This window comes from Thermobia domestica, chromosome 11 (genome assembly GCF_964235325.1).
Source record: "Thermobia domestica chromosome 11, izTheDome1.hap1.1, whole genome shotgun sequence".
NCBI lineage: Eukaryota > Metazoa > Arthropoda > Insecta > Zygentoma > Lepismatidae > Thermobia > Thermobia domestica.
In genome coordinates this window covers 219,804,615-219,831,868 of record NC_137464.1, presented here as the reverse complement: position 1 = coordinate 219,831,868, position 27,254 = coordinate 219,804,615, and the positions used below count along the sequence as shown (strand labels likewise).

Here is a 27,254-nt window from a genome sequence, read left to right as displayed (position 1 = left end):
TTGTGTTGTTTAACTTCTTCAAGAGTATTTACAATTCACCTGGAATTTAGGCAACAATAAGTTTTCATCTAGTGTAGTGTTATATACTGTTTAGGAAGTGTTGTTTACTATGACTCGAAAACTATTTTTGGACTTTTTCTTCAGTGTTTTTCGTAACATAATTATGTCTGCTTAAAATCCGTCGTAGAGCCCTTACCCCGTTGATCCTGTTCAATTCCTGCAAGTTACATATTTCATCTCGAATACTTTCTACTCTAGTTTGGCTTTGACTATTTTTCAAGAAGTATAATTCAACTGAAAGTGTGTTTAAAAGACAGCATCAAGATACGTCCTATCCCGTATTTCGTCTTTATAAGTTATCAGTCAATTCATACAATCAACTAGTAATTCGTCCGGCGCATTTTGTCGCCGATCTCTAAAATACCAGCGGAGCTTATATACTTTAATTGTGCAAATTGTGTTCAAGTTTCCAGTCCACGTTAAGCAGTAAGAAGCAGGTTCAGTGGAGCATACACATTTAAAAGTTAGAAAACATATAAAACATTATATCATCATATTACAATGTAAAGGAAGATGCAACGTTTAATAACATTTATAACTGCTTGTACTGCTCAACTCATATCTTCGAGCATTATCAAAATGAGAGAAAAACGCTAGTTGTATTTGAGTTGAAAATATTTCTACTCTGACGTGACTGTAGCGGGTGAGGCACACATGCGAATCGCAATTCCATTGGTCGCTTCGCAAAATCGCTCGCAGCTAACGAATGCAAATTATTAATCAAAATGCTCCATTACTTACAAGATTGATACTGTTATTTCTGAACATTAATTGAGAGTAACAAGTGGATTGTCCGTCCATAGCGATAATGGGTATAATATGAAAGAGAAACATTCTGAGTCAGCAACGAATTAAAGCTTTGAATCTGAGAGCTTCTTTACAAATTCGAACTGGAATATTCTGCATGGTAAGACGCAAAACAATATGAATGGTTTATCTGAGTCAGGAGTGCGAAAGAACGCACTATTCGCTATCGATTTGTTAAATTTCGTTCCAATGACAGAATTGCAAATTAAGTACGTGGGCCCTGACCAACATCATATTCGGGAGAGCTCCTCTGAAACACCATGGGAAAGAACTCTTAAGAAAGCATTAGTCACATTGCAGACGATGTAGACTACACCGTATACTATTTTTCAGCGTCTCCGTGCAGTTGGAAAGGTGAAAACTTGGATTCATAGATGCTACATGAGTTAATATCGGCAGACAAGAATAGCTGGAGGAGTACAATTCTGTTTCCTGCATTGGATCGTCACTTCACATTAAAAATGGATTTGATAGGACAATCGTAAACGGTCAAGACAATGGTTGAGTCATTATAGACGTCCAAACCGTTTCTTAAATCATGTCTTTACCCACGGAAAATGTTGTTGCTAGTATGGTGGTCTATGGTGGACGCATCGCATCATTTTATTCTCAGACGAGGTGAAAAAGTCAATGTAGATCCTTACAGTGCTAAATTCTGTCAGCAGCTGTCAACAGTCAGTGTACTAATATTGGAATACAATGCTGGCTTACGTATCGCGCAAAGGTAGGTACAGGGTGGCCACGAGTTGAAGTATGAAACCCTCTCTCATCCAGCGTATTCCCTCGATCTTTCTCTCACTGACTACTACCTCTTCCGGTATCTCGATCACTTCTTAGGGAATAGATCTCCCTGGTGATCGCTTGATGCAACGTGCGACTGATGAATTCGTATCACAGACTTCTTTCATCGCGGAATTCAATCACTGGATGAATGATGCTTAAAAAAACGGCGGTTATTGTGATTAACCATAAATTATACTTTTCATTTGTTTGGACTCCTTTAGAAATGACACACATGGACCACCAATCTAATATTATTTTGACGAATATTATGATGCTTTGATATAGGGCAGCCTAAAAAGTAGTCAGCTATTTGTGCACAAAATGATTCAAATCACAAAGTGACGCATCGGTTCCGGCCTAACGTCATCTGACAACTAACTGCTAACAGTAAAAGCTAGTAGATGTGCAAAAATTGTTGATATTCTTATAATCAACCATAAGGTGTTGGTCGTAAAGAGCAGTAAACTTTCTGTAAAACTGCGCTACATTTTGCAAGATTATTTCAATAAACGTGCAAATACTACACGGGTTTGTGAAAAAAATTATACTGTTTATGGCCAAGGTATGTTATCAAAAGCAACAGCCAATGACGTATAGTCGATTTCATTCTGGAAATTTCGATGGCCTCGAAACTTTCCTTCCAGTGGGCAACCAATCACAGAAAAAGTAAGTGATGTTCTGTTAAAAATCGAGCAAAAGCGGCGTGTAAGCAGTAATGACATCGCCAATGACCTAAACATCCATCAGACAACAATGCTAAACCATTTCGAGAAAGTTGGGTACGAAAAATTGCTCAATGTTTTGTGCCGCATGATCTAATTCTCAAACATTTATTCCATCGAATTTCTATTCAGAATCTCTACTGAGATGTAATTAATTCGTGCCACTTTTGAAGCGGTTGCTCACAAGTGATGAAAAGTGGGTACAACAATATACGAAACAGATAGTGCTCGAAATGAAAAGCAACTCTACATTTTGTGGGAAAGCCTACACCAACACCCAGGAAGGTTACGCGGGTCGTTTGATGGGATTGGACGGGAATCTTGCATCACGGGCTACTCCTGCCGGGCAGAACAATAGACTCAGGCCTGTAGTTTCTACAACTGAGCGAGTCCACCTAGCATTTCAAAAGAAAAGGCTCGAACTGGTCACCATAAAGGGTGTGGTGTACCACGCTGACATTAGACCGTATACATCTTTAGAGTTAGAAATTGAGAACTTGACTGGGAGATTTTAATGCATCCACCATATAGCCCTGACCCGTCATACTATTATTTGTTGCCGTTTCTGTAGAATTCCCTGAACGGTGTTCGTTTCAAAAGAGGTCAAATACCACGTGTCAATTTTTTGACCAGAAATCACAGAAGTTCTATAATGACAGAATTATGGCATTCACGAGAATGTGACAGGTCATTGAACAAAATGGTGTATATGTAATTTCATTCTCAACATGTATTCTCAACATTAACTTCTTTATTTCACCTTAAAGATGCCCTGATAGATATTGCCGAAGATGAAACACTAGAAGAATGGTAAGCCAAGGACCTAAAACTTTTCCTCATAAGCTCACACATTTTCAATCCCTGTGTCATTTCTAACTTCAAGAACCATATCGGAACTCGTGCTGTTGAAAGCCGTAGGTGACAGAGCGCAAGCAGTGCGTAATTACAGAACAAGCATTGAGGCCAGTGGCATGAATCGAGCTCTCTTGGAGGCGAGATATCATGGTGCAGAGTGTAAAAGTTGAACTTCATGGTTTGTGCACCTGCAAAACTTGACAGCTTTCGAGCTTCAGTCGTGGTTCGGAGCATGAAGCTTATTCCGTATTTTATACCGTAGGTGTTAGGGTCAGTGAGGGTAATTATGAGACAGATTTCACAACTTTTCCACGTTACTCAGCTTACATTAGTTTTGAAAGCAGTTAATCTAGGCAGCAGTTTATTGTGCTAATAGAGTAACAATTTGCTGCCAAGAAATTTCCTGTCTTCTCATAAGTTGATGAGTAAATGTCAAAATTGTGCTGTCTCACAATTTCCCTCCAAAAGGGTAATTATGAGACAACAGGTGGGTAATAATGGTACACCTGTTATCTCCAGCTTTCTGTATGTGATATTGAGGTGTGATGGAGCTCTGTTCTGAGATAAAGAAGTCTTCGTTACTTTGTGTTTATTACATAAAAATATACAAATATCTGGCTGAGTTACAAGAAAATAACTAAGAAAAAGTGGAAATAGCTACTGATGTTACTCTAACATTTTTGTCAGTTGACTATAATAGGCCTATAGGCTAGTACGCTATATTAGATAGTTTCTGCTTACAAAAGAGGCTTATGAAATAAATTTAGACCAAGTTCTAGGCTCATTAAATTTAGGCCAAGTGGCTCACTAAAAACAACTTACGCTACTTTTTTTTCTTTACGTTTTAGTATATTGATATGCAGCCTAGGCTATTTTCAACAAAATAATGTAGGTCTACAACTTTGAAAGTTACTAAGAAACAAGATGTTAAGACCACCTAAACTACAGAATACAGCTTTTTTGAAACTTAACATACTACTTTACAGAGTCAGATTCCAGCATGTATCTCATAATAACCCCCCATAGAAGCAAAATGAGTTCCAACAACAACACAATTTGTAACTCGAAATAAAAGCCCAAGGAACAAATTCTACTTAACCTGTAACTGGTGACCTATCAGGCTTCCATCAACACACATTGGTTTCACAATAGTGATATTTCTGCACGAATAATTATAAAAGTTAATGATAGGATTTCAAATTTCAAAACTTTTTTTTTAATGAGTTTGTTAAAAAAAATGGTTACAACCAAACTTTTGTAAACTGAATCTTAAAAATGTATACAGAACTTTGTGAAAGACGTTACTAAATGCCTGCACTCTTAATTTGTATTTATCCTACAGTGGCTGAAGATCAATGAGGGGTGTCTCACAATTACCCTCCACAGGCAGTGTCTCATAATTACCCTTACTGACCCTACATAAAACTCAAAACTCATTTAAAACAAGTAACAGAGCTTATCATTGCTTTATATCAAGACACCGGAAACCTAGCTTCTGGTTATTTTAAATTCTTACGAACAAAACTTTTTAAATCTCTTACTTGTAACACTACTTGTTTCGTTATCGAAAAATAGGCATTTCTTGTGTCGTTATCAAAATACAGGCAAATGTTCAAACGATTGCACGAAAATTCCAGTGAAACCAATTTGAAAGCATCTGAAATAAAATTTCTTAAAACTTATTTTAAGATCCTGTAAGAAAATGGAATGAAATAGCGTCTTTATTTAATATTCCACCATTATGTCATTCAGATTAGAGACGGTTGATTAATGAAAGTTAATGACCATGAAATGCTTCGTGGGATGAGAATTGGAGGAAACAGTACAGGAAAAATTAAAGTATCTGATATTGAAATATCGTAATTAAAATTATACTACAACGATCGTACAACAATCAATAAATTTATGCAACTCTGATTATAAAGACACATAGTTGGCTATGAAACTCCAATTAAAATAAACGAAACACGGATGGAAAACCAAAATTTTATCTCCGTATGCAACATTACTGGTCCTTCACCGGCGTTCTAAAACCATGGATCGTTCCAGAATATCCCAACAAACTGCAATGACAAGTTAAAGTTATCAACATAAATCGACAGGATTTATATACGTATATACATACGATATATACACGAACACTAAAAGCCCAGACCGCTTCGTTTTAATTTCCAAGAAAAAGGTAATATGGGGAACTAACTTGTGTATATTTCTAAACAAACTCTCCCTCTTTGTTAATATACAGTTGTCATCGCTCCGTTCATTTTGTGTAGCACGTGGCTTACTCATCTTTGAAGGTGTTTCAGATACTGGAAAACAGCACTTTCCAAGGTTGATTAACCGTCAAAATGGCGTTCACGAAGAGAATCCTTGAGGATTGGCAACAACCAAAAGTAACTTGGGGTTTAATCTGGTGAGTAACGTGAATATGGCAGAGGTTCAATACCGTGGTTTGGCAAGAATAAGATCACAACATTAGCACTGTGTGGCACTGCATTATCCAATTGAAGGATGAAATTGCCATGTGTTGTCGCTTCTCAGTCAATTTTGGCAAAAATTCCGTATCCAAGTGTACGAAAATACCCGCATGTAATTGTATGACCTTTCGAAACAGAATGGGACAACATCAATTCCTGGGAATCCCAGAAGATAGCGTACAGCACCTTCTCATTTGATGCTACCTGACGCCTTTTTCTTTTCTTTTCTTTTTTTTTCTTTCTTTCTTCTTTTCTTTGGGGAATGAATATGCTGATTTTACTGCATCGACTGCCATTTGGTTTCTGGGTTGAAAAATGGAATCTGTGATCCATCCTTTGTCACAACATGTTCCAAAAAATTGCGTCCTTCTCTTTTGGAGCGTGTCAAATTTGCAACACTTAATCGAATCCTTGCCTATTTTAAATCGTCATTAAGCATTCGTGGATCCCAGCGAGAAGAAACTTTCCTTAGGACCAGTTCATTCATAATTATTCGTTCTACTGTTATCATTGTTAGACCCAGTGTATAAAAATCTCCTACATGTTGACACGTCTATCTTCCATGATGTAATTTTCATCACGACAAATGTTAGTGATGCTATGTACAGTTGATGATGTTTTTGAACGTTCATACCTATGCTCATCTTTCAAACTCGTTAACACTGCTTTGAACTCACACATCCACTTCCTAACAGTGTTTCCTGCAAGAGCACTATCACCACACACACCCTTCAATCGGAGATTAATATCGGCTACACAACGTCAAGCTATAGTGAGGAATTTCACAACTACCCGTTGCTTTTTAGCTGAAAATTCCATGTACCTGGGCAGTATCAGAAATAAATCTTACTCGCTCAGGTACTGTAACTCAACTGCTATCACCTAATAATAGTAATACAAAAAATTGTGCACTACTTAGAGACGAAGGATGGAGGTCCCCGACGCAGAAATTGCTTTAAAACAACCTTTTCGTGTGGACCTTATATATAAGTAGAACCCTAAGCGACAGAAGACAGAGAGTGCACGTCGCTAATATGTACATATAAGGAAGATTCACTGTTGTAATTACAGAAATAAAGATGTCTGTTAAAAGGAGGAACACTTGCATTTTCCATCCGTGCAAAGCTTGGGTAAGTGTAAATCGAGCACTAGTCCGAATTTAATCAGTCATACAAGTGTCGAATAAATATCAACCCCGACTAAGAGGGGAATTCCTCAAATTTATTTTTAGAAGTGATTTATTATTATTATCTTGCAATAGAAAGAAATCAGACGAATATTATTTTCAAACTGATTTACTCAATCCATTTCCTTACTCATTTACTCAATCCATTTCCTTACTCAATCATAAACAATATTCTAAAACGAACATTTTAAATACCCAAGTAATCGACTTCATGTCGAATCATATGTACCTTATCCATATAGTTATTATTATTTACATATATAATCCAGAATTTGTAATAACTGGAAAAAAGAATCAAACGGTAGTAAAATAAAAAAAAAATACTAAGATGTCACTACTGCACAAGAATTCTTCAAACATGACCGTATATGTTTTTGTAAATTCCACTTTTGAGCAAACTTTTTCCCACATAAATCACATACAATACTATATTCTTCCGCATGAAGTCTCAGATGTGTAAGCAAATTGCTCTTACGTGCAAATTTTCGACCACAGATGTCACATACAGAAGGCTGTTCACCTGTGTGAGTTGTCAAATGAAATTTGAGAGTAAGAGAGCTAGACAGTATTGCACCACAGATTTCATATTGTGTTGATTGCTTGTGGGTTTGTATATGATTTGATAACATGTATCTCTTGACAAGTTTCCCACATATATTGCAAGGATAACATGGTTGAAATTCGTGATTAATCACTATGTAGCGCTGTCTATTATAATTTGTACTAAATACTTTATTACAAAAAGGACAAGCTTTTCCATGCATGCCAATATCTGTTCTAAGCTCTAATTTTGGTACTCTTCTCCTACATATGTTACACTTCACTTCCATATACTCCACGAAAGATTTCCTTTTCTTATGAGGAGACTTAAGATGTAACCAAAGCCCTGAAGAAGTTTATATAGTTTCCCACAAATTGTGCAGCTAAAGTCGTGGGCATCTGGATTTGAATGTTTCTTCAAATGATTATTCAAGTACCACATTTTAGAGTAATCTTTGAAACATATTTCACATGTAAATCGCCTCCCATTACGATCACTTGTCCTAACTTCCCGATTTATATTCATTCCAACATATTTCTCTTTGCTAGTAGCTTATCCTCTCATCTTCAACGTTAAAACAATAATACAAACATATAAGAAACAATGGTATAACAAAGATAATATATAATGGAAACTAATTTAGGAATACCTAGTGTGAACTCAGGGTCTGGAGAAGAGTTGATACTCAAGAAGCTGATGGTAAATGTTAATGAAATCAATATAACAGCCCTGAGACATCCCGACTTTGTTATATACGGTGTTCAAAACTGCACAGTATTTGTCTAATTAGCTCTTTTAACCACCACAACGATCGACTCATATAGAGACCTGTTCCAGTAAATGTGTAGTCCTTCAAATGCTGAATCTGTATGGGAAAAATTGTCCTACGTTCCTGCACAACTCAATGTAGCTGTACGCAGGTCACTGCCAGAGCCCAGAAGGTACTGAAGTGCTATCTTATCATGTCTCATACTTGCATGTGAATTGGGCTTCGAGTCTGGAGAGGTAGCAAACTACACATGCATATATATAAAGCACACCACATTCACAGTATGAGGACGCAAATTATACAGCTTGAAATTGGGTTCTAGGAAAGTGTAAGGAAAACATGGGAGGACAAGTTTTATGTTAGTCCCAGTTACGAGTGTAACTTCTATGAGTCAAGGAAAGAAGTGAGCGGCATGTGTAGTTGAATATCTCATCACCAGAATTCTACATGTACTTTCTGTACACCGAATGAGAAAATACACTGGATTTTTCCACTTACCTCTAAAATCTATGGATACGCACATGACCGTCATTCTGTCAGTGAGGAAAGAACGTCATCATTCGACGTTATATATTCTCTCAATATTATCGAACACGATCTGGCCGTTGAACATGTGTCAGAGGTGATCCTACCGCAGGAGTGCAGGAACGTGGACTTTTCTCCAACAATAGACTGTTTAGTGTTCGTGTAGTACCAAGAAGTACCAGGGGCAATGTAGCTCTGAACTGGTGGTACCGCCAAGCTGGCACAACCATCCTTCTCTCCAGGCAATTATCGTTACATTGTTTCGACCACAAGCTGCTACAATAACACTCTAACTAACTAACTAACTCTATGGCCTATGGGACCCGGAGGTTCAATGCCGCGTTCACAAAAGCTCTCCACTGACTTCTATCCCTAGCTAACTGCATCCAGTTTCTACTTTGTATTCCAATCTCTACGAGATCCATCTTAATATTGTCCTCCCATCTGCGCCTAGGTCTTCCTAATGGTCGTTTTCCGATTGGTCTTCCAGTCAAGACTTTGAAAGCATTTCTACTTTCTTCCATTCTAGCTACATGACCCGCCCACCTAAGCCTCCTAGACTTGACGACCCTAACAATGTTGGGTAGATCATATAAATTATGTAGTTCCTCGTTATGAAGTTTCCGCCATTCCCCATTCCCGTTCCTCTTGGGTCCGAATATTCGTCTCAGGATCTTGTTCTCAAATACTTTCAGTCTATGTTCTTCCCTCAGAGTAAGTGACCATGTTTCGCAGCCATACAGAACAACAGGCATAGTTATCGTTTTGTATATTTTAAGCTTCAAATTCCTCGACAGAATTCGCGACAACAAGAGATTTTGAACCGAATAGTAACACGAATTCCTGCTTTGAGTCGACATTTAATTTCTTCGTGAATATGATTTTCCTCTGTTAATATTGATCCTAGATATTTGAAACTATCCACTTTATCAAAAGTATTATTTAATATTTTAACGCATCCATAATTTGCTGTACTCCGGTCCCGACGAACTTCCATGTATTTAGTTTTCTCTGCATTTACTTCTAAACCCATGTTCCTGCAAGCGTTTAATAAGATCTCTGCATTTCTTTCTATTTTTCTCCTATCATCCCCTATTAAATTTATATCATCAGCATATGCCATAACCTGGTGAATACCGTTCAACTGGAGGCCCTGGTTGCTATCTTTGATTTTCCTTATAGCGTATTCCAGAACGAAGTTAAATAATAATGGCGACAACGCATCTCCTTGTTTCAGGCCATTTTCGACGTGAAAGCTCGTGGACAAAAATTTTCCTACCCGGACTTTACTTTGGGATTCATTTAAACATATCTTAATTAATCTAATTAGCTTTCTCGGTATTCCAAGTTCTGTAAGAACGTTGTATAAAATTTCTCTCCTAACCGAGTCGTACGCCTTTCTAAAATCAATAAATAATTGATGTACCGGGGTATTGTATTCCCACTTTTTTTTCGAGTATTTGGCGAATGGTAAATATTTGGTCGATAGTTGATCGATTTCGTCTAAATCCGCACTGATAATCTCCAATAATTTCATCTGCGTATGGGGTCAGTCTTGCTAACAGAATATTTGAAAGGATTTTATAGGATGTTGACAGAAGAGAAATGCCTCGATAATTATTACAGTCAGTTTTGTCGCCTTTCTTGTGAATTGGAACAATGATTGATTCTTTCCACTCTTGTGGCAATTCTTCCTTGTTCCATATAAGGAGAATGAGTTTGTGTATCTTGTTCCACAATTTTTCGCCTCCAGCTAAAATTAACTCAGCCGGAATTTCATCTACACACGGAGATTTGTGTTTCTTTAATTTCTTTATAGCGGTTTCTACTTCTATTCGGTTGGGTTCTGGAATATACGGTTCTGCGATGTGTATCACCTTTTCTCCACGCACACTAGTTCTTGGTTGCGTGTTAAGCAAATCGTCAAAGAAATCTTTCCATCTATTTAAGATGCTATCCGTGTCAATGAGAACTGTACCGTCAGATTTCTTTAATATATAAGCACGAGGCTGATAGCCTTTCTTAAATTCGTTGATTCCCTTATACATGTCCCGGATGTTTTTATTTTTACTATTATCTTCAAGTTCCTTAATTTTAGCTTTCAAAAAATCGCGTTTCTTTGTTCTAAAAGTTTTGGAAGTTTCCCGCCTGATATCTGCGAACTTTTGTGTAGTTATTTCATTCGGATTTTGTAGCCAGCGTAATTTTGCCTGTTTTCTCTTCTCTGCTAGTTTTATGCATTCCTGGTCGAACCATGGTTTGTTCCTACGTATTTCCGCGTGTCCCAATTTTTCTTTTGCTGAAATTTTAATGCTATCTCTAATTTCAATCCAGGTATCCTCAACAGTAGTGCACTCCGAATCTTCTAAAGCCGAGAATCTATTCGAAACTTCAATCTGGTATTTCTCTCTTACCTGGCTCTCTTCTAATTTCTTTAAATTGAATCTCTCCGTTTTCGGACAATGAATACCTGCCTCGATAACGATAACCTCTCTCGTATTATCGCTGCTACCAGGTAGTGGTCAGTGTCACAATCAGCCCCTCTAAACGACCGGACATCACACTCAGTTGAATAAAACACTGGATTTTGAATAAAGCAAGCTGGGCTATTATACAAACCTAAAATTTATGTACGCGTATGAGTACTGATTGAAGAAAAAACACAAAACTGCAAAAAGTACGTTTGAGACTACAATTCTGAATACAGTACAAATCCATATTTTATAAACACATTTATTAAACAAAGAAAAGTATATCTGGTTGTGAAGTATGATATTGTTATAGAGCACCGAGTGCAGCTGATAACGGAAATGACTTATTTCTTGGAATATGGGATGTTAAGGTGGATGGATGGATAAAATGGACAGTTTCAAATACAGAATGTTTGCCAAAATTGACTGAGAACGACCGCAAATGGCAATTTCACCCTCAATATGGACAATGCACCGTAATAGCATGATAATGTTGTGACTTCATTCTTGATTGACAGTACTCAACTTCTGCCATACCCAAACTACTCACCACATATAGCCCTGAGTAGTTTCTGGTTGTTGCCAAACCTCAAGGATTCTCTTCGTCGACGCCATTTTGTCAGCGTACGTCATCCCTGGGAAGTGCTATTTTTCAGTATCTGAAAAATACATCCCAAAGATGGCTATATCACATGCTACACAAAATGCACGGAGTGATGGCAACAATGTATTAATAATGAGGGAGAGTTTGTTGAGAAATAGACCCAGGTAAGGTCTATTACTGAATCGCATACAAGTTTGAGTACTATGAAAGTTCGTTCTTTTAAATTATCTGCTACACATTGTGCGTTGATTGAATATTCTTTGTCTAGATTTGAATTTTCAAGAGAAAAAAATCACGACCATTTCTCATCTTTAACTGAAGCATCTAAATTCTTTACAGCCCCGAACTTGTGAGCATGTATTACCACTAAAGCAAACGCCAAAAATATAGGCGGGTTGCGCGCGCAACAAAAAGTGGGTGGAGAGAGCAACAGCCAACTAGCAACCTACACAGTTGCCACATTAACATTTGTCTTGCTCAGTCACTGTCAAGGTTTCATGTTTCGCCGCGAGTGTTGAAGATTGGTTACGGCAGAACGCAGGCTTTGAGCTGTGGCTGGATAAACGGTCTGCTTACTCCTGCAACAGGAGGGGAAGGAGGTGGCACATGATAAGGAAGAATTGACAACAGCGAGCTGTAAGGTGCGCGCGCAACCCGCCTATATTTTTGGTGTTTGCTTTAGATACTATTGAGATGTAGACACAACCGTTCCCAATATTGAAAGGGATGTGGCTATCTGAATATGCTTTTTATTTTTTATCGCCTGCCATCTTATGTTACTCAGCGACCTCGATCCATTGCAAAAATCAACTTGAATTTGTCACTTCTATTCCTTTAGGAACAAAGCCAGTTTTTGTGTTTAATCTAGGTCTTTAAACACTGTTACCTTTCTAAAATAAATGAAAATGCTGAACGAAAATACGTAAACAATGAAACACCTAATAAAACATATATTATATACTCATTCCTAGGTTGCTGTCGAGCGAAAAACGAATGAGAGGGTGTTAGAAATGGTGTAGAAGAAAAGAAAACATTTAAAAATTATTAAGAGGTAGGGAAACTGGTTCAGACATTAGCTAAGAAGGAGCTGTATCATGGACGTGCTAGAGAGTATGGTGGCAGAAAAAAAGAGTGAAGGGTCGAAGGAGACTATGGATGATATTGAAACAGGAAAATTGTACGTGAAGACGAAGAGGTTAGCGGGAGACTATGGAGCATAGAAACTTCTCAGTTGAGGCATGTGACCTGCCAATAATGGCAGAATACCTGTGATGATAACGATGAATTTCTTGTAATAATGTCTTTATTACTTTGTATTAACTATTATTATCGCACATTTAGGTATTTACAAAATTCTATTTTCCAGTAACGAATGCTGTAGCGAAAATAAACTTAATTCCCACCAGGGTTGATATGTTTAAAACCAAATGTTTAAAACATGTTTTAAACGAGGGCTGTTGTTTTATTCAGTTTGTTTTAAACGTTTTAAACAAATTGTTTTAAACGTGTTTTTTTTTTCGATAGTGGTTGGACATGTTCAAAACAACTAAAATACCAGATTCAAGAAGCTAATTTAATTTTCTAACAAACAACACATCCTCCGCAGGATTTGTGCATAAAGTAAATTACAAGCAGAGTTATATTCTTATTATAACAGCAATTACTGAACGAAATTCTGTACATCAATGTGCGTATAACAAAACCAACAGAAATTCAAGTGAAGTATTTGATCATTTCTTAATTTAGAAGAATAACAGGTTAAACACACTATACACTATTCTAAGATCCAAATTCACAAATTCAAAACTTGGGTATTTTTTGGTCACTATCATTTCCATAATAATGAACAGTTCTCACATCATAAGCTAGAAGAAATACTCTGACAAATACAATACAACTCACAGAAAAGAGCGGTGACTAGCCTACAACGGGCAAATGACATTTTGTAACTTAACAGTTCTCAAGATATCTCTATCTGCAACATGGGTAGCTAACAATGATTAGTGTCTACTCCATAACAACACAATTTACCTTTAGACGCCCACTAGGGATTTTAACAAAATGGTAGACTCTCACGTTCGGGGCTCTGGTGATACTCCTAATTATCACAGAGTCATGATTTATACACAGTTGGAAAGCTTACAGACCACAGATTCCAACGAGGTACCATTCTTGAAATTCCCGCCGTATTTGTACAAACGAACAGACATAAAAGTCATTAAAAAATATGAAAATATTGACTTTGCGGGGCCCTGGCAACTTTTGCTGTCACCTGCGCTGACAAAATGATGCTAATGTGTAGGCCACATACTTGTGACAATAATATAAGAAATGGCAGCCATTGATACCATTGCGTAATGAATTCGTTTTATGTAGGAAGTATTAAAAAATGCGCAGTAAAACATTAATTGAATCAGACATTTTCTTCCCTCCCCCACGACAGTACCACGTCCATATGCAAATCATTTTTGCTGCACACATCATGTATACGAACAAGAATTATGCTTCTAGAACACTTCAGTAAAATATATCTTGCCTTATATGGAACCGTTCTAAAACTAAATGTAAATTAGCAAAATTTGACCCCCTCTTCCTCTATAAACACAAGTACATATACAGGTTACTATTATGTACGGGACTACTTCATTGCTTCACATACTAATTTTTGTGGATGTACCACAAAGGGGGAGGAATGGCCTCCAAAATCCGATGAAAAATTTAAAAAACGAATTTCGTCCTCCCTCTCTCAGCCGTATATAAATACCCCCAACATACATAAAATGTAGGGATAGGCACGAGCGAGTTTTCGTTGAAACTCGGCTCGAAACCGACATCACTGAGCTCGACTCGAGGACTCGGCTCGAAAAATTTCCTCCAACTCGACTCGAGTTTCGAGTCGAATCGAGCCAAATGCTGTGTGTAGTTTCAAGTACTTTCTTCAAGTATCCTACATAGACAATATAATTATTATCAATGATACTTACTATTACTACAATTTATTATTATTATTATTATTATTATTATTATTATTATTAGTATTATTATTATTATTATTATTATTATTATTATTATTATTATTATTATTATTATTATTATAACAACACCAGCGTGTATAAACATGAATGATAGGCGGTTTGTATCTGAATACTAAAAACTAGTTGACTGCTGACTAGAAAATGTGAAGTCAAGGAGGCAAGGACATCGTTCACGAGGTTATAGGTTTCAGTTCCAAAGAAGCAAGTATTCTGGCTCAAACCAAAAATCGTTAAAAGTTAGACTGCGTCGGCCAAACATGTTTAAACCTGCTCGGCTCGGGTTCTCAACGGCTCTAGCAGCTCGGCTCACAGCTCATTCACTATCGAACCGAGACAACAGCTCACCCAACCGAGCCGGCTCGAGCCGATGGCTCACCTGAGCCGAGTCGGTGCCTCATCTCAACCGAGTCGACTCGAAGTGCTCCTCAATTGAACTGAAATGAGCAAGTTAACATCACTACCTGGATTGGGCTTCTGCTTCGGCTCAAAAGTTTGTTCGTACAAGTCTCAGCCTTGTGGTCCCCAGGTGTTTACATTGGTGCTCACATTTGAGGCTGTCTCGTTATAAAAATCCATAGTCGCCTTGTTAATCGAGACGAGACGAGATACGAGCAGTGTCCCATCTTCTGAGCAACACTAAAAATGTTCCATATTACTGCTTACATTTCTTATGACTTTCGCTTTCCAGTCTAATCAGGCCATGATTTCAAAACGAGTTAAAACGAGCTAAACGAGCGAGCCGTTTATTAAACTCGACTGGACTCGAAACTCGACCTCAAAACAGTGACTTGGCTCGAAACTCGACTCGAGAAAATTATCTTTGACTTGACTCAAATTTGCTTCGAGTTTCGAGTCGAGTCGAGTTTTAGCTCGACTCGTGCCCATCCCTAATAAAATGCATATTAGCGGAAGGTTTCATCCCTCAGGAATACTTTGGTACCAAATCATCTTTCTAGCTTAATTAGGGGCCAAGCTATTGATGTTTGTTGTAAAACTAAATGTAATTTACGTCAAAAACCCGAAACTCCAAAAATTGACTAGCTTTGCCCCCTCCCTGCTCCCCCATATAAGCAAAAACTACAAATACACGATATTACCATGAAGTGGTCTACTTCATTGCTTCACGTACCAATTTTTATGAATCTATCCCCCAAGAGAGGGAATGGAGCCCACCACCACGTGGTACCCCCACATAGATAAACTGTACACCAGCGGAAACCTGTATCCTTCAGGAATAAATTGGCTCCAAAACCATCTTCCAGCCTTAATTAGGGACTGAGACATTGAGATTTAAAGCCCTGATACAGCAGTTACGTCAATGGGCGTTTAAAGATTAAGAATGCAGACCACCTATAGAACGTAACACAAAGAAACTACATATTTAGTGAACAGAAATCGGGAAAATCCCGATTTCTTACTCCAGAATTGAACATTTGGATTTATCGAGATTAGGGAAGTTCCCGAAATTTGATCTAACGGTTGAATATAGATGGCAAGAAATACCTGTGAGCGTGTAAAAATGGAATATATGCGCCTATTTAGAGTATTGTTTTAAACAAAATAAACATTTTAAACGTGTTTTTTGTTTAAAACAAACTACTTTGTTTTAAACGTTAAAAACGTTTTAAACAAAAAAAAAACATGTTTTAAACATACAAAACGTTCTTTTTGATTTTTTTTTAACCCTGATTCCCACAGTAGAAAGCGAGCAGAAATAAGTTTATTCCCGAGAAAAGTAAAATCGTACTCGGAACATTATTTACACACGTGAAAGAAGTCAATCATTGCAAATTCCCAAAGTGCCTTACGGTTATTGACCGATGAAAATCAATTGCTTAGCATTTATACTTTATATTAAAGCATTAGTTTAATGTCCCACAAAGAAGACAGTAATTAATGATGGAAAAGCGAATGGAATGAGAAAAGGGAGAGAAACAGAAGAATTCCGAGAAAACGGGCTGGTAAGACTGGTGTTTATCACAAAACCCATTGTTTGAACTGAGGAACTTTGGTTACAGAACTGAACATTATACCGACCGTGCCATCGAATTTGGGTGAACTAGTACCAATATCTACAATATTTCAAACCTGTAATCTGAAATATAATCGATCATTTAGATCAATTTCCCCTCATTTAATACAACACGTGTCAATGAACCGTCAGTAAGAAGGGCAGTGCCTGTTTGGTTTCCTACGTCCAAAATCTAAGGATTTTGGCGAAAGACAAGATATAGAACAGCAAATAGGAACATAATGGACATCCCATTTACAATTTTTTCCCTACAGGTATGAAGATGTCAACATTAAAGCAAGAAATGTAAAGTTTGCTATGATTCCGTTACTTTCACTGTTTTCTGGAAACAAATTATTATTTTACGATAAATTGAATCTCAAATTTGAACTGTCCCTTCTTGTCTTTCATTTCACTGCGAATTGCCTAATAAAGAAATCCAATGTTTATTACGTAATTTTGGAGAGGGATGCTAGCAAGGGTGTCTCTATCTTCTAACCCCCAGAACAGTTCTTGTAGCCCCAACCAAAAGCTGCAGTCCAGTTACAAAATATTTTCTTAAATATCTTGTCTGGAAAAACTTGTTTTATAAAACTTTGAACATTTCATATTGGTATTGACAAAGTATACAAATATTTGGCTGAGAGAATGACTAGAGAGAGAGAGAGAGAGACTGAAACTTAATTTGAACTCTGTATTACAAATATTGTTCGCAAAGTGCTGCATCATTTTAAATCTTAGAATAATTTTAAAATAAAGATAAACAATATTAAAAAAAAAGAAAATTTATGAGAAGAATCATCACAATCAAATCATTACAAATGTATAATTGGTGATGGAAAATTATCCAATATATACCTATAAAGTATAACAATAAATATTAAACTATAACAACAAAGAGAAAGTATATCTATCTATACTTGATTTTGATATCTGTAAGACGTATCCTACATTAAAGATCAAGAAATCAATGATATTGGCTATCTACTGACCCATTGCATATGCAGATGTGCAACTTTATCAGTTATTTTCATAAACTCATAAGCACTTCTGAAATAAACCTCTCTGTGAATTAAAATATATTACAATGACAACACAGAAGCTCAAATACGAGTAACCGTCAGGGGCGGACTGGCAACCATAGGGCCCACCCTGCTAAACTGAAATGAGGGCCCACTGTATAAAAATGTAAAAAATGTACTTGGCATTCTTCATATGTATTACATATAAAAGTCCATCTTCGAACCCATAAATAGTATCCCATATGTTCATGCAAAAGCAAAACATTAATTACAAAAAATCTAAAGTAGGAACATTTTAATAGTAACTCATACAGTGTATAATTGGCATTATCATTTTTTATTGTAAACACACACAATACCGGAATTGGTGCTTTCAGTTATTTATATAGTGCTATTGTTTTTTTATGTAATGAATTTAAACCATTTATTTAAACAAATGAGTGTCATGTTTTAGAAAACCCAAAATATATACATGTGCAATAAGTAAAAACTAATCTCAAGTCAACTTTGAAACACTAAATAATTAAAGCACTGACAGAAATAATGTGAGTTTCTTTCCTCATAGATCAGTTCTAATATCAAGTTGGTTGAAATTTTCTACTGAATTGCATACTGTAACCTAATATTATATAATATTAATATGAATTCCAGAAATGTATCCTAATATTAATATCTTCATTATGCCCCAGTTACACTCACAATTTCAAATATCTACCTAATTCTTTGGAGCTAGATACAAGATCGTCAATCACTTTGTCGTAATCAAACGTATATGATCTTTCTATGTATAAAAAAATAGTCTTCCAACACATCTTGTCCAAGCAATGAACGCAACCGATTTTTGATCACTTTCATAATCGAGAAAATTAATGTTTAGGAATGCGATGATTCATCGTTGCACAGCCCCATTTACATATGACCGAAAAAGTTTTTCAGTAGAATAAAGGCATGTAGCCTCTTCAGGGCCAGCGGAGAATGAACAACAGATTTTTTTAAAATTATAAACTAGTTAAATTTGACATGATTTTACCCATGTCTGCTGGAAATCCCAAAATAAAGACTGGTGTTTCAGAAAATGCCATCAGATTTTTTAAATTAATTTTGAGGCAATTTTTATTGCGTTTTCATGTAAAATAACATATCTGAAACTTTTTTTAAGTAACCAAACCTGCAACCACCCTACTTACCGAAGATCCGTATTTTGTCATAGCTGATCTGGGGCTCCCCGCCCCCTTGATACGTAAAAAATACCACTTACTTCAGTCGAGAGTCTGCTCGCGAATGTGCCGCAATCTCTCTTTCTGTACCTGTCTTTTTGGCGGGAAGAAAATGTTGTAACCCACATACACAAACTCGTCTAAATATTGCTGTATAATCTCGAGGAAGTACACCCCGCTCTTAGCAGACAACTCCTCCCCTCCCAAGCGTGTCAGGTGAGACAACAGACATGGCGTCAGTGTTTGAAACTTGAAAAAGCTGTAACTTTGTGGCTTCAATGCAACACAAAGAATTCGATTGGAGGTAAATTTGCGATAGATTTCGAAACGCAAGATTTTCCTTGACATAAGTAAGTCATAATATCATATCTTCATGTCGCAGAAAGATTAAATATCGTCTATCGTCTAGTGCAGTCCGCCCATTCCTCGGCTGGCCCAACTTCTCTTTTTATATGAATGCCTACTTTGCACATCACAAATAATTTTTACATTTTACTACACTTTTATTTTAAATTAACTTTAAATAACTAAAGGGAAGTTAACATTTACACGATATACACACGGATTTGACTGACAGCATAAGTGTGCAGCAGCTAGTGCTCTCAAACGGGTCAGGTCAGGCTTCATCGGGTCAGGGCTCGAGTCGAACCTCCTTGGATGACAGGTCGGGTCAGGGCTGCTCTAAAAACGGGTCGGTTCTGGTCAACTTTCTTATGCGCCGTTTCGGCTAAATCCTTCTCAAGTCGAGAGGGTCGGGTTGAGTTGAACGTCGACCCGACCCGACTCATGACCCGAATAGAAAGTTGACCCGAGCCGACCCGTGGCTAGAAAGTTGACCCCAGCCGACCTGTGGCTACAGTAGCCTGACCCTAGCGTAGGTGACCTGACCCGACCCGTGTCTCAAGCAGGCTTGACTCGACCCATGAAAGCCTGATCTGACCCGTTTGAAAGCACTACGCGGCAGCAAACAGTTCAGTTAATTTCGTGTTCGCCTGTTACAGTTGTGTAATTTCAAGTAAAAATAGCCATTAAAGATAAGCTACAATTGACTGAAATCATCCAAAGAAGTGGTGTATACATTATAATTTTTAAACACCTTAAACAGAAAAACAAAAAAAAAAAACAAAAAAAAAAATACCTGGCAACTGTCTTGCAGTACTCGAATGAGTCACATCACGCTCATTTGTTTCTTGGGGCTTCACAGATTCAAATAGCCTACGTTGTTTTGGGTCAGATGCAGCTTTTTGTAAATCACATCTTCGTTTGTGTTCTCGCTTTTTAGCACCACTTTTATATTTTTTCTTTACAGCAGAATCACTCCTATCATCCATACTGACACAACCACATCTGTCTTCCACGACAAATGACACGTAACTGGTGTTCGAATAATTGAATTGCTGCTATCGGATTTGCTCTTCGATGTAATATACAAATAAAACACGAGCCGAGGGCAGCAACTTCATAGTAATTGTTTGAGGTATGTATAAAACAATCGTTGATAATGACGACTAATTTCTTTTCGCTTTACCGCACTGAAAAAAAAAAAAAAAAAAAAACGAAGCCTGATCCGATTTCTTTCTTCGAAGCTTGGTCTGAGGACAATGCAGTTCAAAAGCGTTCCGGCTCCACCTCCACTTTCCACAATAACAATATCTATGACACTATTGTTTCTTTAAAACATCGCCACTCACCGGCTTGTAAAAGGACCGGAGTAGGCAATGGTATCCAAATCCAATAACAGCCTGAAATCTACTGTGTTTCTTATATTAAAAAAGTAGTAGTTAACGTGCTCGTTTTTAACAGCTGCTGTATCACAAACCCCGCAATGTTTTAGGGCCTGATTGTCTCATAGACAGAACTTTTTCAAGTCGATAAACGTGGAGAAGAATAAGGTCTGTTCATGAAAGTTTAACTTTACGTCTTTTTTATGCAAAACACAAGTTTGCGGGAGTTACCCTGCATTTTTTGATGCTGGTATGTTTAATTGAGCACATCTTTTTAAAATTGGTGGAGGGGCCCACCTGTTTGAGGGGCCCACCCTGCATTTGCAGGGTAGCAGGGTGGGCCAGTCCGCCCCTGGTAACCGTATTCCAAAATCGTTTCATACGTGTGGAAGCTATCACCACGTCGAAAATGAATTTTCCATTGGATCGTCGATCCAACTGCATTTTGTGGATGATTTACCGATGATATTCCACTGCATAAGCGAAAGCAAAAGGCAATGCGCACAGCTACAGATTTTAGGTTCATTATGTATCATTTGTGGAAAAAACAGGTAAGTTTTTAAGTTTGAAGTTATCAATTAAAAAAACAAGCATTCAACCATACCTGAAATAGTCTTAAAAATTTCATTTAATTTTTTTTTTTTTTTTAATTTCATTTTTAGCAGATCAAAATTTCCCAACTCTTAGCAGAATTCCCTGACTATTCTAAGTATTCTCAAGTTTCCTAACTTTTCCCGGTTTTACATGTCTATCACCACTCTTCATTTGAACAATCACTCCAGATTCTTCTTTAGCGCCCTTTATATATATACAACTGCAATTTTCTAACCTAGATCGTTTTGCGAGAGCTTTAGAATTTTAAGATTTTTTAAGAATAGTTCTTCTTGACATAACGCCCTGCCTATTCGAAGTGAGGAGAGGTCTATTTAGACCAAGGGAGATATGCTAAACCGAATAAAAATCCAGTATCATACAACTTATAAACAGCAAAACTGAGAATAAACTATCTGAAATCTTGGAAACATGGAAAGTGAACCTTAATTATTGAGAAAAAGGATGTCATAGAGTATGTACTTATAATAATGATGAATTACAAATCGGTCGCTATTCTGAAATAAATTAATACAGATCTGAAATAGAAGAAAGAGACTCTCTAAGTTTCCAGTCCACGTTAAGCAGAAAGAAGCAGGTTCAGTGGAGCATGCACGTTTAAGTCAGATGTAAATCATGTTATATCGCCATATTACAATGGAAAGGAAGATGCAACGTTTACCAAGACTAACAAAATTTCAATTAATTATACGTTTTAAGGGTAAATATCATCATGTGTTATATTAAGAACCACCGTTTGATTCGTTGTTGGGCTAATGAACAAGATTACAGTCTACTTACCTTGTAGTCCAAAGAAATCAACGCGAAAGTGTTCTCAAGAGATAGAGTTCCGAAAATCGATTGGGAAAGAATAGGGACGTCGGCATCGTGGTCACTTGTCCCAAGAGTTTCGAAAACACACGGCATTTTAAGAATTTAATTTCGCTTTACTAGCTCTGGATATAATTCTCAGGAATTACTCTATCACAGGAAATAGTAACCAGTTAAATTCCTTACAGCTATTCTGGATAGATCATGTTTGGCTATTTTTGGACAAACGATGACACACTGCTGATCCCAGAACATAGCCATTGGCACAATATTAAGATATGAACCGGTACGAACGTCCGTATAACATTATCACTGAGAGTCCTACAATAAACCCGTAAGCACGTGCTACTGAATGACAATGACACTTCCTCTTCTCTTTATTTTATAAACAAATTTCGAAGGGAACAATCTTCCTAAATTTGTTACAATGCGATGTCCCAGTTACTAAATTTTGCCACAGCTGAACAGTATTTCTCGAACCAAATATATACTTCACTATGGAGTATTACGGAGGGTGAACATAACGGTCCTATGCTTACTAGATCTTATTCCTACTGATTGTTATAAGCTCCTTCGTAGCTAAGCCGTTAGCGTACGCGCCTTTGGCTTGGGAGACCCGGGTTCGATTCCTGGCGGGAGCTCATGTGGTTTGGATTCCACGTTAATCAGTAGGTCCCGTCTCATATAACCTCGCTGTTGAAAGAGACGTTAAACTCAAAATCAACTCCTACCATGGTTATTTCTGAGGTTATGAAAAGCAACATAAATTGATGCCATTCTGTGTTCGTACCGGAAATTTGGACCATAAAGGTTAAGATACAACTGACGGGGTTTCATGTGTTATACCGAACACTTCAGAGCAAAGAAGCATAATAAGCACGCCGTCTACCCACCAACAGACGGACTGGTTTAGACTCCACTGTGGACAATTTTTTAAAAAAAAATTTTCTTAAACCTTTGTTCCAATACGACTTAGCCACTTACCCAGCCTCTGTAAAATGGGCACCAGGGAAAATGTAGTGGGCGTAGCACTGACTACATCGCCTCCTGTGTATGAGGAAGTCTAGAAATTGTAGAGTCCTACCTTTACCCAACCTCTGTGCCTTTTATGGTCCATTCCAAATAAAGGCACCCTTTATTTTATCTTATTTATTTATTATAAAAATACGGATACTTTAGGTCGTGTATGTTGAAACTTTTAGTATCATCTTGATAAGTCTACGGGAAAAATAAATAAGTAAATCAAACTCTACTGTGAAAGCACAAAATTTCTCTGCCGTTAGTTTAAAATGTCTATCGCAGTTTGTTTCAGAAGTTTAATTGCCTGTAGTTCTGCTATTGGTTTTTTCGACCACATATATTTAACAGTTACTGTGACAACAAAGAGCTGTTATCTCTTAGTATTAACCTGGTTTACAACAGTGTCAGTAATGCTATTATCAATTGGGGGCCGCGCTAGCTCAGTGGTAGAGAGATCAACTCTGCTACGTACGGTCCCTGATTCGATCCCAGCTCGCATTACTTGAGCTTATTGGTGAACGAACAAGTGTTTTCTCGGGATCCTTCCGTTTCCTCCCACTTCCATTATTCCATCATTATTATTTTCATAATCACCGTGTCCCTTAGCCTAAGTTCAAAATTGTGGAACGTTGGAAAATGCTATTACTAGCTAAACCTGTATACTAGTCTTTTTTTAGCATTTCTCAGTTATTTATATATTGTTTGTGTTCCTTGGTTTACATGGCTTCCAAATGTAAAAATCAAGTTTACCATGTTGATTTTCAGTATTTGACTCAAATATAGATTTGCTTGTTGTTATAATCATTGTTCAGTGCCAACACTTTAAAACCGCACTAGCCGGTTCTAATAAAATCACCGAAGTAAAGTGCTGGATCTGGTTAATAATTGGATAGATGACCGTTGGGAAATACCAAATGAAATTAGAAGCGGCTTTCTCCCAATGTCAAAAAGATCTACATGAAGAAGAGGTAGAGTACTTAGGTCAAGAAATTCAAAAAACAATAGTGATGTGCTAACTACAAATCTCCGAATTTCAAATCGCAGATACAAGCCTATACACAGAACTCCGTTTTAGTTTTAATTCGTTCTATATACAATCTTTAGAGTTTGTATTACTTTTAACTGTAATATTCAGCTCTTACTTAAAAAAAAAAAGTTAATTCTCACATACTCTCTTTATAAGAAATATAAATATTACTTACTTGCAATTCTGAGTAACCATGTCTAAGTTTCTGGCTTCAGAGAGATTAATATTTCCGGATGTCATTTGACATGTACCATCATTGTTTTCTACAATTGGGTCACATGGGTCTTCTAATTTCACTCTCACTGCGTCAGAAGTGTTACCAATTTCATTATGATGAACTTTCGAAGAAACAGTATTTTCATTATGCGGAGTGTTATCTTGCCCCAGGCATTGAATACTGTCCTGCTGATTGAGTTCTTCAGAAATTTCTTTTTTGATAGATGTCTTCCTCAGATAATCGACAAAAGTTTGTAGTAAATTCAATACTTCATCAATTACACCATCATTCTCATTCTCAGTAAACGGGAGATTTAATTCTTCACTTTGTTCAACGGAATCTGTTTCAGGCACTTCAGTTTTTATTTTGAACGTCAGTTTATTTCTTTGAGTAAGAGGAAACAAACTCTTAGGCGTTTCACAGACACTAGACTTCTGTTGACCACTTAATACTTCCAATGAAGCGCTACCACTTTCGGTCTCAGAATATGAAGAACTCAATAAATCACTCGGCACAATAGGCTGAAAATTTTTGTCAGAATTGCCAAAGGTTGGAGTCACATTTTTTAATGGCACATTTCCTGTACTGTCACAAAGGGAACTTTTATCTGTAACCTGTAAAGATAAATAAAAATATATCACTCTTGTCCTTAATTTCTCTAATACCATTAGTGTTCATGCTGGTGAAGAATTTTACGCGATCTATTCTTAATAAAAAGACTATTTAATTTCAAACCAAAATACATGTAAATAACTAATAAATCTCTATGAATGCATATATAAATGCTGGTCAAATTATCAAACACTTATAATGCATGAAATTCAAATTACGACAAAAAAAAAAAAAAAATCTAATCAGCTAGTATTTGATTTGAAAATATTATTATCGACAATCGTTTCGTGTCTGTCTGTCGCAATTTACATGGTTTCAGCAATTTCTTTACAAAGTTATGTCGCAGTTGTTGTTGATTGAGGTTCTTAATAGATATTTTAAGTGATAAGCTTCATTAAAAACGTAATAATATCGAAGTTAGAACAGTAACCGATTACAACGTACACAAAGTGGAAGAATAGCTGAAAACTTAACGAAACAAGTAACAGTGACATGTGCACACCACGTGAAGGGGTTTGGTTTAGCAGGAAATCTCGTTATCTATTACCGTTTTCACCCTATAGCGATCAATGTTAAAATCGAAAGTGGTTGACTTCTTCTACTTCCGGTTCCCCATCAACAAACTTGATTCCTAACTTCTCACCCATTACACCCTGGAGAAAACTGATGGTGATTCATCATTCAAGTAGTTCTTGTTATTTTGTGCATCCTACACGGACACAATGGAATTCTTAATGAAAAGACGATACACGTGGAGATAACAAAATCACTTGAAACAACACAATATATATATACGTAACATACATGTTATATATATATATATATATACACAAGAGATGTGTACTTTTTCAGGCTATATTAACTTGTTATTCATAGACAACGTTTCTTTACACACAAGCAATTCAATGAGAAATCTGGGGTAAACTTGCATAATAGAATATTAATACTAGAACAGCATTATATGGTGTTTTGTTCGTCAGCTCTCCAGAATATTTTACAATACCATTGACAGAAATATGAATATGCCACAGAAAAACATGTTTTACATTTTTGCAACGTTCTTGAAATAGTATTGGAAACAACGTTTGTGAATTATGTGAGCGAAAGGAAACTGCCTTTGTGTGTCATGCTTGTATGATAACACGACTATGTGCTCGTCGCCAACACCTGCATGTTACCAATAGTCACATTTAAAAGATTTGCAACTCGTAAACGAAATAAAAGCGTAGCAAATGAATACACTATATTGTTTAACACTGTAAACTTTGAATTTGTATTTATTTTAATGCAAATTCCGCAGTACGGATACAAACTTTTACTTGGTTTATTTTACAGCATACCAATCATAAAAAGTAGAAAAGCAACCAATTCACAAATTTAACCATAAATGCACAGTATTACAATATTGTAGAAAAGACATAATAATAATAATAATAATAATAATAATAATAATAATAATAATAATAATAATAATAATAATAATAATAATAATAATAATAATAATAAATAATTACAAAACTACGATTTATTACTTCTTCCCCTCGGAAGTGTAAGTATTGGAACAGAAGATTGTGGAAAAGGCCAAGTTTTAGAGGATAAAATATATCCTAATTAAAAAAATAAAAAAGTTTGGCATCAAGCTACAGATACAAAGGCTCGAAAAGACGCTTTGCTTTTGAAAGAACTTTTTTTTTTTTAAACCAAAGAAACTTGTATCTTTTTTTGCTCAAGGTAGTACTTGTTTTTTTTACCTGCAAGTCTGAATTTCGACAACCCCGAAACAGAAATGAAATGAAATCTTTCAGTTTAACGTCCTACGTTTATCACTATGCAACAGCGAATTTTTTACAGAAATGTAAATGGTCATTTTCAGTGGTCGAAGTGAGATGGTATGCGATGGTATGCCATACCGCCTCTGGTTTTTCAATGTAGAAGGCATACTACCTCTGGTTTTTCACTGATCGAGACATACCGTTAATGGAGAGTAGATGCTAAATATCATCAATAATTTTATTTTTATACGTAGTAATTGACGAATAGCTTTGCACATAAAAAGATTTTATTTCTCGCGTAGAAATAATTTCTAAGTTGACAACATCGACATTTTGTTATCTTTTTCCTATTTTTTGTTTCTAAACATGTCTGTT

General features: G+C 36.6%; 1 protein-coding gene across 4 annotated transcripts in view; it reads right to left on the bottom strand.

Moving 5' to 3' along the window:
* Positions 1 to 27,254, bottom strand: part of LOC145664756 (uncharacterized) — a 99,678-nt gene that overhangs the window by 17,329 nt on the left and 55,095 nt on the right. For 3 of the 4 annotated variants that reach the window (XM_081731685.1, XM_081731686.1, XM_081731684.1), the window contains exon 6: positions 24,454 to 25,109. In XM_081731685.1, the coding sequence (XP_081587811.1) occupies positions 24,454 to 25,109 (656 nt within the window). Of the gene's footprint in view, positions 1 to 3,832; positions 5,291 to 24,453; positions 25,110 to 27,254 lie in introns of those variants that run through there. The other variant, XM_081731687.1, reaches the window with a different exon arrangement.